Source organism: Haliotis rubra, unplaced genomic scaffold (assembly GCF_003918875.1).
Source record: "Haliotis rubra isolate DU_JTF1 unplaced genomic scaffold, ASM391887v1 Scf29, whole genome shotgun sequence".
Lineage (NCBI taxonomy): Eukaryota > Metazoa > Mollusca > Gastropoda > Lepetellida > Haliotidae > Haliotis > Haliotis rubra.
In genome coordinates, this window is record NW_025766957.1 from 2,244,390 (window position 1) to 2,258,584 (window position 14,195).

Genomic DNA, 14,195 nt, shown 5'->3' on the forward strand with positions numbered 1-14,195 from the left:
TTTTCCTATAAAATCCCAGCTAAGTCCCAGATGAGCTATGTTATGAAAATCATCAAAGCGTGTTCTCTCGTAATCCAGTGCGTGAATCTGACATCCTGGTGGCGTGAGCTAGTGATAACAGGATCAAGGTTTTGTGGGTCAGTGATTCAAACGATGTAGATAGCGATGGTTCAAAAAACCTCACTAGTGAGGTGTTGGAGCATTATATTAGATCCCAAGCTGGAGCGTGAAACTTCCGTTTCTAATCCTCCAATCGGAAAGCTTGTAACAAACCGAGTAACTCTGGCGTTTTGTCAACTTGACGCCCGCTCTCATAGTATGACAGAACTTATAGCTGCCAGATAAATGGACAAGGTTGAGCCTTTTAGATTCTTAGTTTAACGTAGATAACATAAGAAATCTGCCACTTGAGGATGTGTAGCATATCTGGCTGTAAATCCTTTCTTAGCAGCGTAATTGACAAACTGTGCCATTTGTCATCGTGATAAGTTACGAGTCGAGTTACGCCGCGTGCAAAGCGTGACCGCTGTAGCAGCTCTGGCAGAATAACCTCTTATTCAGACATGCCTTGATACAATCCATACGTGAAGTTGGAATGCTTCTGGTGTATCGTGCACTTGTTTGGTGTGCAGATGTATCAATAGATTGGAGCGTTGTGGGAGCTGAAGAATTTAGTTTCCGATTTCTTGTATGAGATCTGGAAACCAAGTTCTCGCTAGCCAGTAGGGCGTGACCAAATCAGATGGAGGCTCTGCATTTGACTGATTTTCTGTAAGACTTGCTTAGTGCGTCCGTTGCCCATGCTAGTGGGTCTGGCACTGGCGATACGAATGTTGTCAGTTGCTTGTTGAACCGAGTGGTGAATAGGTCTATCAGAGGAGATCCTATTTCCCTGTGTGTGGAGCATCCATTCTGTCGGCGACGGTAGGTGTAGCCCAGAGAGAGCGTCTGCTAATATATTCTATGCTCCTGGAATGTGGCAAGTACTGACGTGTATGTTTAGATTGTCGATTCGATCAAACAGTCTGAAACATCGAGTCAGTAGGTTCTGTGACCTAGTTGAACCTTGTTTGTTCACATAAAAAAACGCCAGTGTTGAATTGTCTGTGTGAACCATTATCTGAGCGTTCTGTAGTAGGTTGCTCCAGTGACTTATGGCGTTTATAACTGCTTGCATCTCTAGCAGATTATGTGACATTTGCTCTCTTGATTGCTCCATAGACCTGAGGCTGTCCTGCGGTAAGGTGGGCTCCCCAACCTTGTAGTGACGCGCCTACATTACAGATGTGTTTTCGATTCGGCTCTACTAAGGAGACGCTTGCGCAAACATTCAATCTCTTGGTCTTGATGATGAAATTCAACTGTAGTCTGAGACGCTGTGGATTTGGATCCACTTGTATACCGTCGTCGAGGAAAATTCGCTGCGAAGTCCTTGACGATGCTCACTGAGATAATGTTGTCACTTGCAACCTAAGTCTTGAACTGTGAACTATGCTCGACCTCTGTGTGTAGGGGCGTTGTCCATCGCGGGTCCAATCAGAACAAGGCATTTTGATTCTGTAGAGTACCCAGCTGTGATGTCACCGGTGTAGCAGGAAAAGGAACCTTGTATAATATAGTGCCGTCGTTGATATTAGAACAATCGCCGGTCTTCACCGTAGCTTCCCCGGTTACCCCAGTAAACCACGTGTTCGAGGGTTAATGGTAAACGCCGCGAAACCTCCGGCGCGAAATACCTCGCTCTGTAATGTTAATGCTGGGTAGGTTATTTCCCTGGCTGTCGTGAAAGTAACTTCAGTCTTGAAGATAATTCCGACTTCCTTATATAAAGGTTTAATAAAACTTGCAAGTTGTAAAACTTGTAGACTGTATACATGAATGTATCGTCATAATTGTAGAATTAAAGCTGAACTTGTTGTACATATTTCTTCTCAGAAATCGTTGACGATATGAGTTTTATTCGCTGTAAAAAGGTTGCTGTTCAATTCCGTAATAGAATTGTCTCCAGATCTGCGTATGGGCTTCCGAAGATTTGGAGCAGGCTGTATCCAGATTAGCTGGTACCGCTGCAATCGGATCAATAGGAGGTAAGGTGAAATAGTCTACATCATCATTCTTCATGACGTAAGTCTGAGTTGAATTCTCGTTCTTCGATGAAAAAAACACGTTGTAACTCATTCACCATCCAGTATCTAATCTCAGCATCTGAGAAAATGATACTTTCCTCCTCCTTTGACGAGGGTCACATGTCAGAGTCCTAGATCTATAGGAAGATCTATGAGAGGACTGTGATGAACGGACTGACGAGTGGCTAGTGTAAGGAGACCTTGGAGGAGACACCCTCCTTGAACGCTGGGGACTTAGCGAACTCTACTATATCTTCCGAGAACGTTGGGGGATCAACGCTGGGGCTTCACGAAGCTCTTCTAGGCGATGTAGATCTTCTAGGCGATGAAGAACTGGAGCCACTTAGCCTTTGCGACCTTAGCGAATGTATCGAGTCAGTGTCCCGATCGACATATGAGCGCTTGCAGCCAGCGCCCTCGTGCATGACAAGGTGCTGCGTGCTCGGCGCTCCTTCTCCCTTGCAAGCCTCTTGCAAAAGGTGAGGCTCTAGCTCCTTCACGGAGGCTGGCCTGGGATATCTTATGCAAAGAGCTCACTCCGGGCAGGGTTGCCCGCCGAGGGCGTCTATGGGCTCAGAGGCCCTACGCCGAAGCCAAGCGGGGCTCTGAGGCCCTGTATGACTTGATATGGGGTGGGTTCTGAGGCCCGTGGCTCTGAGGCCTCTGTATGCCGTAAAGCGGTCTTCCATCACCCTCATTATCTGGTTGATCAAGTCGTCTGAAGCGGTCTGCGTTGATGAGGGATGTCTCTCTGCAGAGGTGACGGGACCCTCAGATAAATTTCTGGTGATAGTGTCGGCATCTCCGGTTGTGTGCTAATCTGCGCTGAGGTAACAGTCGCAGAAACAAGACGCTTCTTTATGACGAGCATCTGGAATGATAATCGGAATGTCATCATCATATAAAGATAATTCTGTGATAGGTAAACTATCGGAGGCAAAATTATTAGATTTTGTAGATTTCCCTTTTGACGTAGCTGTAGACCTAGGGTTCAAACGTATGTGATGATATGGACGTTTTCCTAGTCTTAGACTGAGAAGACGGCAGGTCTTGAGATGCAGGTCGCTGCTTGGACATAGCGGACTGCGTCCCACGCTATTCTCGAGGGAACTCAGGCATGCCACCAGCCGGTGGCGGTCGTCAGTCAACATTGACAGGGAATATTAGCTTCTGATCTAATAGCCATGACTGAAGATTGTTTGCAAGATTTATCTGCCTTCCGTCTAAAAACGGAACATAAATATTTATCAAAGGCAGAAATTGGTAAATTAATACATAATTTACAACGAGAAACAAAAGAACATGGAGTAATGCAACTAGGGCATTTTAAATGTGGATCAGTAGCGGAATAACGTAGTTTACAATCTGTGCAGATTCTCATTAACGTAAACTACTGAACAATCACGGCGAACCGTGAATAAACAGCAGAAACACCATTAATAATCAATGCAAGTTGAATAAGGATACTAGTTACACCTCTATACTAAGTATAAGAGGTACTAAACTAAAAGGATATAGTGTGTTGGGAGACACAGGCGCTCTCACGACCAGCTCACTGGGCGAAGAAGGAGAGAGTGAGGCACATGGGTTCGGGTGGCGCCCTCGTTCCCGTGCTTGTGGAAGGGAGGTAACTCGTGGTCAGTACTAATGAGTGATTTTTTATTGAAGGGGAACTTCAATTGGGAGATACAAGTGTTCCACTAGGTTCGCCAGAAGAAGAAGACAAGCAATAAGCATGAGTCAGGATAAGGAAAAGTTAGAATTGTTTTACAATACAGAACTGCATCCTCAACAATCTAGGCTATTGTATCTCAATTCTATTAGTATTACGATCAATAACCTAGAATTATTCCCCACCATATTTTCTGTATGTCTTCAGCTAGATCTGCAGTAAATAATGCAAAACAGCGCATTTCCAGCTTGTTTTAACTTTATAGCCATGTATCACTGTTGTAAGTATATATCATATATATGTTATAAACTTGGGGCATCACATGAACAAATGCAAATGAGAAGTCATCCTGAAAAATTGTCTTCAGCTGAAACATGTTTAAAAAAGATTCACAGTTCAGTTGAAAAATACCCAAAAAACTGAATGTCCAGTAAAAATCCAGAAGAAGACTCCACCACACAGCTTTGGGTACCCAAAGTGAATTATGAGTGAGTGAGTTTTGCGCGGCTTTTAGCAATATTCCTGCAATATCACAGCAGGGGTCACCAGAAATGAGCTTCACACATTGTACCCAATGTGGGGAATCGAACCCAGGTCTTTCCCATGACAAGTGATCACTGTAACCACTTGGATACACCACTGCCCCTTGAATTATGACATGCAACTAATGTTGCTTACAGTTGTGCTACATCTCTGTCTGCTACAGTAAACCCTCAAACTGAACATCACTTACTGGGAGTGGTTCCTTGTAGGTGGCACCCACTATGGACGGTCGGACGATGGCCACAGGGAGCTGACCACACCCCTCTAAAAGGAGGAACTCGGGCCATGGCCTTGGTGTATGTGTATGTGTTGGGGCGGGGTCCAACAAGCTTCTTGGTGAGGACATTCAGGGCAGCATTGTCCATCCATCTGTACAACAGTCAGTGTGTGAAAGGTGCCGTTTTTTGTTTTACAAATTATATATTTTTTTAAATCCTGGTCAGTGATATGGTTGGCAAGCTACAACATCAACAACAACAATGATAACAATAATAATGAAGATCATTTAGGACTATATTGTTGACCTTCGTCTTTCAGTGGCCTAGACATAAGAGGACCGCCTCCGTGGTGTAGTGCTTAGAGCGTCCGCCCAGAGCGCGGAAGGTCGCAGGTTCGATCCCCGACCGCGTCATACCAAAAGACGTTAAAATATGGTACTTGTTGGTCCCTGCCTGGCGCTCGGCATTAATGGGTACAACAAGGACTGGTCGGCTTAGCTGCAGTATGGTATCTCAGTGGGCTAGCACTATAAAACCAGCTTCAGTCTGGGCTAGTACATGCAGCCGCACATACACATACACACGCATGCACGCGTCGTCATATGAGCGAACTATTCTCAAGCACGATGTAAAACCCAATTTCACCTCACCTCACCTCACCTAGACATAAGAGCAGGTTGACATAGACATAAAACATGTAACAGCAAGAGGTAGTAATTGAATTATAATCTATACCACAGTCAGTGGTATTCTGAATGAGTGATGAGTGAGTGAGTTTAGTTTTACGCCGCTTTTAGCAATATTTCAGCAATATTGCAGTGGGGGATACCAAAACTGGGCTTTACATATTGTACCAATGTCGGGAATTGAACCCAGGTCTTCAGTGTGACAAGCGATTGCTTTAATCACAGCTACCCCGCTGCCCCGAATGAGTGATGAGTGACATGAATGGCTGATAACTTGATAGCATCAGCAACCATCAACATGCTTCAAGCCAGTGGGAATAGAACACGTATAGTACCAAATACTAGGTCACAAATCGAAACTATTAACAGGTGGTATCTAAACATAAATAGTTGAAGAATCTGAAGGTCTAAGAAACCCTTTAATAGTGGAAAAAACTCAACTCATAAATGTACAAGTTCATTCATTAAAATATATAGCAACATTTCACCCAACTATGCATTATATATCTTTAACTGTAAAACTGATAAAACTAGCTTCATTAAAAGATGAGTAGTTTTTTATGACAGTTTCCAAACGAATAAATCACTTTTATTTTGACCAAAAAAATCCCTACACTGGAAATGGAGAAAAGTAATCACGTCTCAATTAGCTCTTACAAGAAGACAGATACTGAAGAACTACACTGAACCTGAATCAACATAGGTGCTGCATAATGGGAATGACTTCTTAAATATTTGTTCATATTTAATGCAGTTCTCCAATCTCCAACAGTCAAGCTGGTATTGATATTATTACCTACGAGGGAAAGATATCGGGGTTCATATTTTTCATACGATGCCTTAGGGCAAAATATCACTTTGTCATTTCTTCAATGACATTGCGTTCTACATACGGCAATGGCGGGTAGCCAGCCTATGTTTGAAAGTAGATTTGTTTTTCTTCCCTCAATTTGTTGACTTCAGTAATAAATTGAACATTATATTCGCGCCCATATCATACTATGTTAACGACACTTGTGCTTAAATATCGGTATTTCCCGCGCGAGAGCAAGGCACTCGAGGAACATTTAGGCACTCGTGAACTCGAGAGCGAGGAACATTTAGGCACTCATGTCGTTAACATAGTATGATATAGGCACTCATATAATATCCTCTATTTATGAGCAAAGACAAGTCACCGAGCATGAGCAACTGAGTTACCTCCTACAGTCAGCAAGGGGATCAAAACTAACCAGAAATCCCCATTTGGGACTTACTCAACAGCTTCCACCAGTTTCTCTGGGTGGAGTGGTGGTTCATACACCCGCTCAGCAACAACCTCCTTATCACAGTTAGCATAGGCAGTCGACACATGGACCACAGCCTGCAACAACACAAGATATGGCATGGATTTCAGCTACAACAAACAGGCGTCGTTCGTTATTTTATCAACATGTGAACACAACCTGTTCATGGTGATATTTTATCCCAGCTAGTGAACAACACTGCTTTGAACAGTACATCAGATATATCACAATGAGTGTCAGCTTAATGCAAGACAAAAGTCATAAACATGAAACACATTTACATCAGAAGATCAGGAAACACAAACACAATCAAAAGACACATCTTCTACATACATGATATAACAATGTGCAGGCACGTCTCTGTGTGATTTCTTGTATTTGTCTTGACTCATGTCCATTGACAATTGTTTTTGTTATTTATTCAAAAACTATTCATATCTTCAATTGTTTTAAAAATATATGTATCATATTTAAAGATATCAGCAAAAACTGAAGATATTTTCATTTCTGATATTGGAAGTAGAAGCATTTCAAATGTCATGTTATAACCCTTTCAATAACAAAACCCAAACATTCAAGATATCAATAGCAAGAAGATAAAGTCATCAATATACCCCGCAATAGTAAAATACTCTTCATGAATATGTCAGCTAGTTATGACTATGTCAAATGTTACATTGTTCTTCACATTGATCTAACGAAAACATACATATGTAAACTATTCATATACTAGCATGCTTGTATCAACAACAGACTGACTGAGTGTTCCCACGGTTTCATGTACCTCAGTAATGCTGATACAGAAATAGAGTGGTACTCTTGATATATGTCATTAGGTTCTTGAATACCCACAAAGTGGAATTAGAGTATTGAAAGGTTTTACAGTTTTGCTCTGGAAAGTAGCACTATCACCAATTTCAGTCGAAATCAACTTTGTTGCCATGGAAACAATTTATTTTATTCCTAAATCCAAAACTACCAAAAAGCACCAGTTCACCACCAGACCTATCCATGAGCCACGGTTAGTGAGGAAACATTGAATGGTTTTAGAGTTCTGCTCCAGAAAAGAGCACTACCACCAATTTCAGTCAGTCAAACTTGTAGCCATGGAAAGGCAAACAAAAGCGAGTGAGTGAGTGAGTTTAGTTTTACACCGCTTTTAGCAATATTCCAGCAATATCCCGGCGGGGGACACCAGAAATGAGCAAATGCAAACAAGAAGACAATGTCATCAGTATATCCTGCAATAGTTACGACTATGTCCAATGTTTTGGCGTGTATATAGCAGTGAGTGAATTAGTTTAGTTTTATGCCACACTCAGCAATATTCCAGCTATATGGCAGCAGTCTGTAAATACTAATCTGAACAAGATAATTCAAAGATCAACAGTATGAGCATCGATCTACACAATTGGGATACAATGATATGTGTCAACCAAGTCAGTGACTATATTGCAAAGTGGAAGGAGAGTATTGAGAGGTTTTAAAGTTCTGTTCCCGAAAAAAAGCACTACCACCAATTTCAGTTGAAGTCAAACTTATTGCCATGGAAACACTAAAAATATTTTAATCCAAAATCCAAAACTACCAAAAGGCACTAGTTCACCAACAAATCTATCTATGTGCCGGATAACTTTAAACTCATTTAATGTTTTGATTGTATATTTTTGACATCATCTCCAACTTTACCTGAGCAAAGACATTCCTTCCCAAACTCAGAATGGAACCCAGGAAATGGTCTCAAAAAGTGCAACCTGATCTCGGAGATGGTATGGTGTTCTCCATGCTGCACGTGCTGTTCACAAGGACCAGCCCTATAAAATGCACCCCCAAACCTGGTTGAAACATTCACATAACAACATCAGCAGGATGCCGCGACTACGACAGCTCAGAGGAACCAGGCGCTAGGAAGACTTGAAGCTGGCCACACTGCACAAGCCGTTGCCAATCACTTCCAGGTCAACGTTTGGACCATCTACAGGCTGCAGCAACGTTTCCGGGCCACCAACACCACAAATGATCGTCCCCGTACTGGCAGACCAAGGGTGACCACAAGACGAAAAGGCTGCCATGTTGTGTGACAGCATGTACAGAATCCCTTCATGCAGGCATCCGAAACAGCACGCCAGACAGTGGGAACACAAGGAAGACCAATCAGTACTGATACAGTACACCGATGTCTCAACAGCGGGAACCTCCATTGCCGTAGACCTTACCGTGGACCTATCCTCACCCCTCATCATCGGTGTGAACGTCTACAGTTTTCCCCTACAACACCAAAACTGGTGATACAGGCAATGGAGAACTGTTCTGTTCACAGATGAGAGTCGGTACTGTGTATCAACTGCAGATGGCAGAACAGGAAAATGGCAAAACATGGCCAGTGTTACTCAGACCATGTGTTATGGAAAGAGACTCATGGGGAAGTGCAAGCATCATGGTATGGGATGGAATAGGCCTGAACCAGCGAGTGGGTCCTGTGGTGTTCCAGAACCTTGGTCCAGGGAGAGGAGGCCGCATCACAGCGGGGCGTTACATCGACCAAGCTCTCAGACCACACGTCATACCACATTTCGCACGTCACCGGAACAACATTTTCCAGCATGATAATGCCCGGGCCCATACTACCAGAGCGACACGGGACTTCCTACAGCAGAACAGTGTCAACATTATACAGTGGCCAGCCCTTAGTCCTGATTTAAATCCAACTGAACACCTTTGGTATGAAATTCTGAGGAGAATGAATAACGTCATACCAAGGCCGAACAAAACCAATTTATTGCGCCAGGCCTTTCTCAGAGTGTGGTTCCAGGTGCCAATGGCTTTCATCAATCGATTTATGCACTCCATGCAGAGACGCTGTGCTGCAGTTATTACCGCTGTGGGTGGTCACCACTAGATACTATTGGCCGGTTTTGCTGCTTTGAGCTTCAGGCCTTTCTCAGAGTGTGGTTCCAGGTGCCAAGCTAATTTTCATCAATCGAATGCACTCCATGCAGAGACGCTGTGCTGCGTTATTACTTCATGAAGTCTTAGTGGTGGTCACATTAAGAGAATTACTAGATACATATAAATCCAACGCATATATATATAAAGTCAAATGTCTGCAAACGGTGTATAAAAATTGTGTTGAGTTATTCATTGATGTGTCAGGATATTGTACACAAAAAATGGTTTTGATCCGCTTATTATGTCCATTTCTGTAATGATTTGATTACAGTGCCTATCTATCTATCTAATTCATTGACTGATTTCGGTTTTGCTGCTGAGTATATTTAACAGTTTTTATGTTCTGTCTCGGGAAAACAAATTTCCAGAGAAGTTGACGAACGGAACTCAAAAATAATACCCCTCGTGGGCAAAGTTATAGGCTCTGTGTTTGTCCTGATTTTTCTATAATACTTGAGGTATTATTGCTTGCGTGGCCGAAGCGGCGGAAGCAACGTCACGCGTGAGGCCTTCCACTTGATAGACTTAAATCGTCGTTGCCAAGCAGGGGTCTGGGACTGGTGATTACGAGATGTGCGGTAGCTGATTGTTGGTCAGCGTGCTGAATAAGGTCTAACCGGTAGGCTCCTAATTGCTTGATTATCTGTGCAAAATTTCCCGGTTGATCATCCACTCTGCCGGTGATGGTAGATGGGGCCGAGAGAGGCGTCTGCTTCTAGTATATTTCTGGCTCCGGGGAATGTGCACTGCTGATGTATAGATTTAGATCTTGTGTGATGCATCCGGAACAGTTGAAAGCTTAGGTTCAAAAGGTTCATGTCGATCTCGTTGAGCCTTGCTTGTTTATGTAGAGCGCCACTGTCGAAGTGTCTGGCCTTGGATCATTAAGTGGCATTTTATAGAAATGTGTGCTCCAGTAATAGAATAAGCGTTGATTACAGCTTTCATTCCTAGACTGTTTATATGGAGTTTGCATTCTTGCTGATTCCATAACCCTCATGTCGTGTGGTTAATTGAGATAGAGCTCCCTAACCTTGGGAATTAACAGCTGATCTACATGCAGATGGGTTTTGTATTCCTGCTCTGCTAAACAAATCCCTTCGCGAACATTGATATCTTGAGGTCCACCATAGTAGATGTGGTCTAGGAGGATTGTTTGATAGACTGAATGGTTGTACATCGGTGAGATGTTGGTGAGGCAGGATATTGTACACAAAAAATGGTTTTGATCCGCTTATTATGTCCATTTCTGTAATGATTTGATTACAGTGCCTATCTATCTAATTCGTACTGACGGTTTTTTTGCTGCTGAGTATATTTAACAGTTTTTATGTTCTGCTCCGGAAAAACAAATTTCCAGAGGCGGACTAACGGAATCCAAAATAATACCCTCGTGGTACTTAAAGAGAGACCAGCAAAGAGTATTGCGGGGGATATTAAATTAATCAGTATTTAATCACGAGATATAAGGAATAGAATTACTGATTCCATTAAAAACATGGATTTGTTGGCATATTTAAATCAGTAATCTAATTTCAGATATCAGCAATTCTTTTCAAGATATCATTAATATGCATCATTATATCCTTATTTCATTTCATGATATCAGGAGTTCATAACAGGTCTTCTATAATTATCTCTATTTAAGACATCTTTAATTCATTTCGAGATTTTCTTTAAAAACCAATTTAAGATAATTCAAGATATCACTAATTCTTATATAAATGTGAAAGTGGCTGGCCATACTACTCCACGGAGGTACCTAACACATGTACCTTACAAAACATGTCTGCCCATTTAGAATAAAAAAGTGTATTGGATGTAACAGTATTTAATGATTAATCTGATCTATTTTGGATGTAACTTACATCTAGCTTGTTAATCTTGTGGCAGAGTTCTAATAACCTCTTCACTCCTATAACATTCATCTGTACTGATAATCTGAAACAATAGATGGGTTTGTCATTCACCTCTACTGATAATCTGAAACAATAGACAAATATATCATTCATCTGTACAGACAATCTGAAACAATAGATGGTTATATCATTTATCTGGTCTGATAATCTGAAACAATAGACAAATGTATTATATGACATTTATCTGTAGTGATAATCTGAAACAAAGATGAGTATACCATTCATCTGTACTGATAATCTGAAACAGTGCATGGGCAAAATATTCATCTGCACTGAACAACAGGTTGAGCTGCTGAGTAGTGTTGAGTTAATCCTTAACATGTTAAAATATTATGCCAACTCTTTACCCAGAGAGACAATGATAATCCTCAGGGGTTACCTACTAGCTGTGGCAAAGTGGCCAGATAACATGAGGGACCTTCCATTCAATGTAACATTATCACACAATTAAAACAGTGCAACTGGTACATCTCACTATTAGTATTACTCACTGTCAAGAGAGTGAATTCAGTTTTACGCCACACTCAGCAATATTCCAGCTAAATGGCGGCAGTCTGTGAATAATAAAGTTTGGACCAGACAATCCAGTGATTAACAGTATGAGCATCGATCTACACAATTGGGATACAATGACATGTGTCAACCAAGTCAGCGAGCCTGACCACCCAATCCCGTTTGTCGCCTCCTTACGATAAGCATGGGTTACTGAAGATCATTTCTAGCCCGGATCTTCACAGGACAAATGTCAAGAAGTCTCATAAACAAACAATGCATTTGTTGGGTCTTTAATAACCAATCAGACAGATTCAATTCAAAACATTGTTAATTATATGCATACAAGTACTAGTGTTGGGAATTGGTTGAAATCTCACAATTGATGATTGCTTCATTACCAACGAACAATCATCGAAAGAAATTGGTCAGCGTCATTTTTCAGATTTTCCTATCCAGGTTGTTATTGCAGAAATGTATAACATGATGCAACTTGCTACTTTAAATTGATGACTAATATATCATGAACATAAACTTCCTGGAGTCTTAGAGTAATATTCAATCATGATTTTTCAGTTAGTGAAGTGAGTTTTCTAAGAATTAAACATGTTTTCAGGCCCTGACAACTTCTAAGATATGTTTCACTGTCAAGTATTTCAAAGACTAAAACAATAGTGCCAAAATCGTTTATGTTCGATTATGAGAAAATGTGATCGATTGCTTGGTCGTTTGGTCACTGTGACCAATCTTCGATTATTTTAATTAATCGGAACACCACTAACAAGTACCCAAAAACTTAAAAGGTGCTTGCATATTTATATACACATTAAACAACCGAATAGAAAAGCAAAATTACCCCCAAATACCCTAACTAGAATTTGGCTAAACACTTTTGAGACTACTACCCAAATTTTGGCTCTCAATGTCCTTTTCAATATGATGTTATTATATGTACTACCATAAGCTGGGCTGAGCATCGATCTACAAAACTGTGATTCTCAACCAAGTCAGCAATCCTGACCACCCGATCCTGTTAGTTGCCTCCTACAAGCATGGGCTACTGAAGATCAATTCCAACCTGGATCTTCACGGGCTTTCAAGACCAAACAATGTTTCACTAGACAGGTTTCAGACAAGTGACTTTAGTCATTAACTGCAATAGGGATAAAGATATACTGAATACACAAACAAAATACAAATATGCAATGCGAATGACATCAAGTGAGCAATGGCTCAAAATATTATCGCTTACTTACTTCATTTCTTCATCAAACTTGACTGTGGCAGCTGAGTGAAAGACGACTGATACATCACGACACACTTTTTGTTCATCTTCTTCACAAATTCCAAAATTGGGTTCCATTATGTCTCCTTCCACAGCAATGACTTTTGATGCATAGTCTGGATTGACAATCTTTACCTTGTCAAATAACTGTAAGAGGAACACTGACATCAACTTCAACTTTTACACAAAAAGGGAGTGGTCTGATAGCCCAGTAGTTAAAGCATTTGCTCACCATCATGGACAACATGTTTAGATCCCCTTTCAGGAGGAATGTGTGAAGCCCAATTCTTGGAATATTGCCCAAAGTGATGTAAATTTATACTCACTCATTCTATTCTACAATAAAACATTGTTTACAACAAAAGACCTTACTGATTCTAATCCTCCTGAAAGCAATGTTGTTTTGTCCATACAGAAAAATAAGGAAAAAAAATATTCTAAAAATTGTTCATCTTTGCTGGTTGTCATGGCAAACAATTCATACCCATATTTCTTGAAGCTATAATAATTGTAACATTACTAGTGGACTCTATTCCGACTGGCTGTAGGGAATAACAAGCATTGTCACTAAGGTGACATAATCCCCCGCTGCAAATTATCAAATCAAACTTAAAAAGTAATGAAAGTTTAAGATGAAGTTAAATGTCAACAAAAAAAAGACCAATCAACCTCTTTTGATGTCTTCATCTTTAGTTGTTCAAATACAAAATATTTTCAAGACTGACTTTGACCTTGACATGAATGTCAAGGGTATGAAATATGCAAAAAGGTACAAAAGAAATTGCTTATTGAAAAACATTCAAGGGAAGTCTTGAAAGTCTATGAAGAAAATCCAGTGAATTCAGGTTAACATGCTGAAATCTTCAAAGTGTCTCAGTGACCTTGAAAAATAAGTGAAGGTCACCAAAATCGACTGGGCCTTGCACTTCCCCTAGATGAAGCTTGGTGTCAAATATGAAGCAAGTCCAGCGAATAGTCCTTGAGATATCTTGCTGACCATCTTAACATGCAGGTTAACA

General features: G+C 41.0%; 1 protein-coding gene across 1 annotated transcript in view; it reads right to left on the reverse strand.

Moving 5' to 3' along the window:
• The window catches only part of LOC124281828 (fatty acyl-CoA reductase 1-like), a 37,462-nt gene that overhangs the window by 15,441 nt on the left and 7,826 nt on the right, over positions 1-14,195 (reverse strand). Inside the window, 5 exon segments of the mRNA XM_046717823.1 lie at positions 4,532-4,621; positions 4,623-4,710; positions 6,502-6,608; positions 11,349-11,421; positions 13,148-13,323. Coding sequence (XP_046573779.1) covers positions 4,532-4,621; positions 4,623-4,710; positions 6,502-6,608; positions 11,349-11,421; positions 13,148-13,323 — 534 coding nt within the window.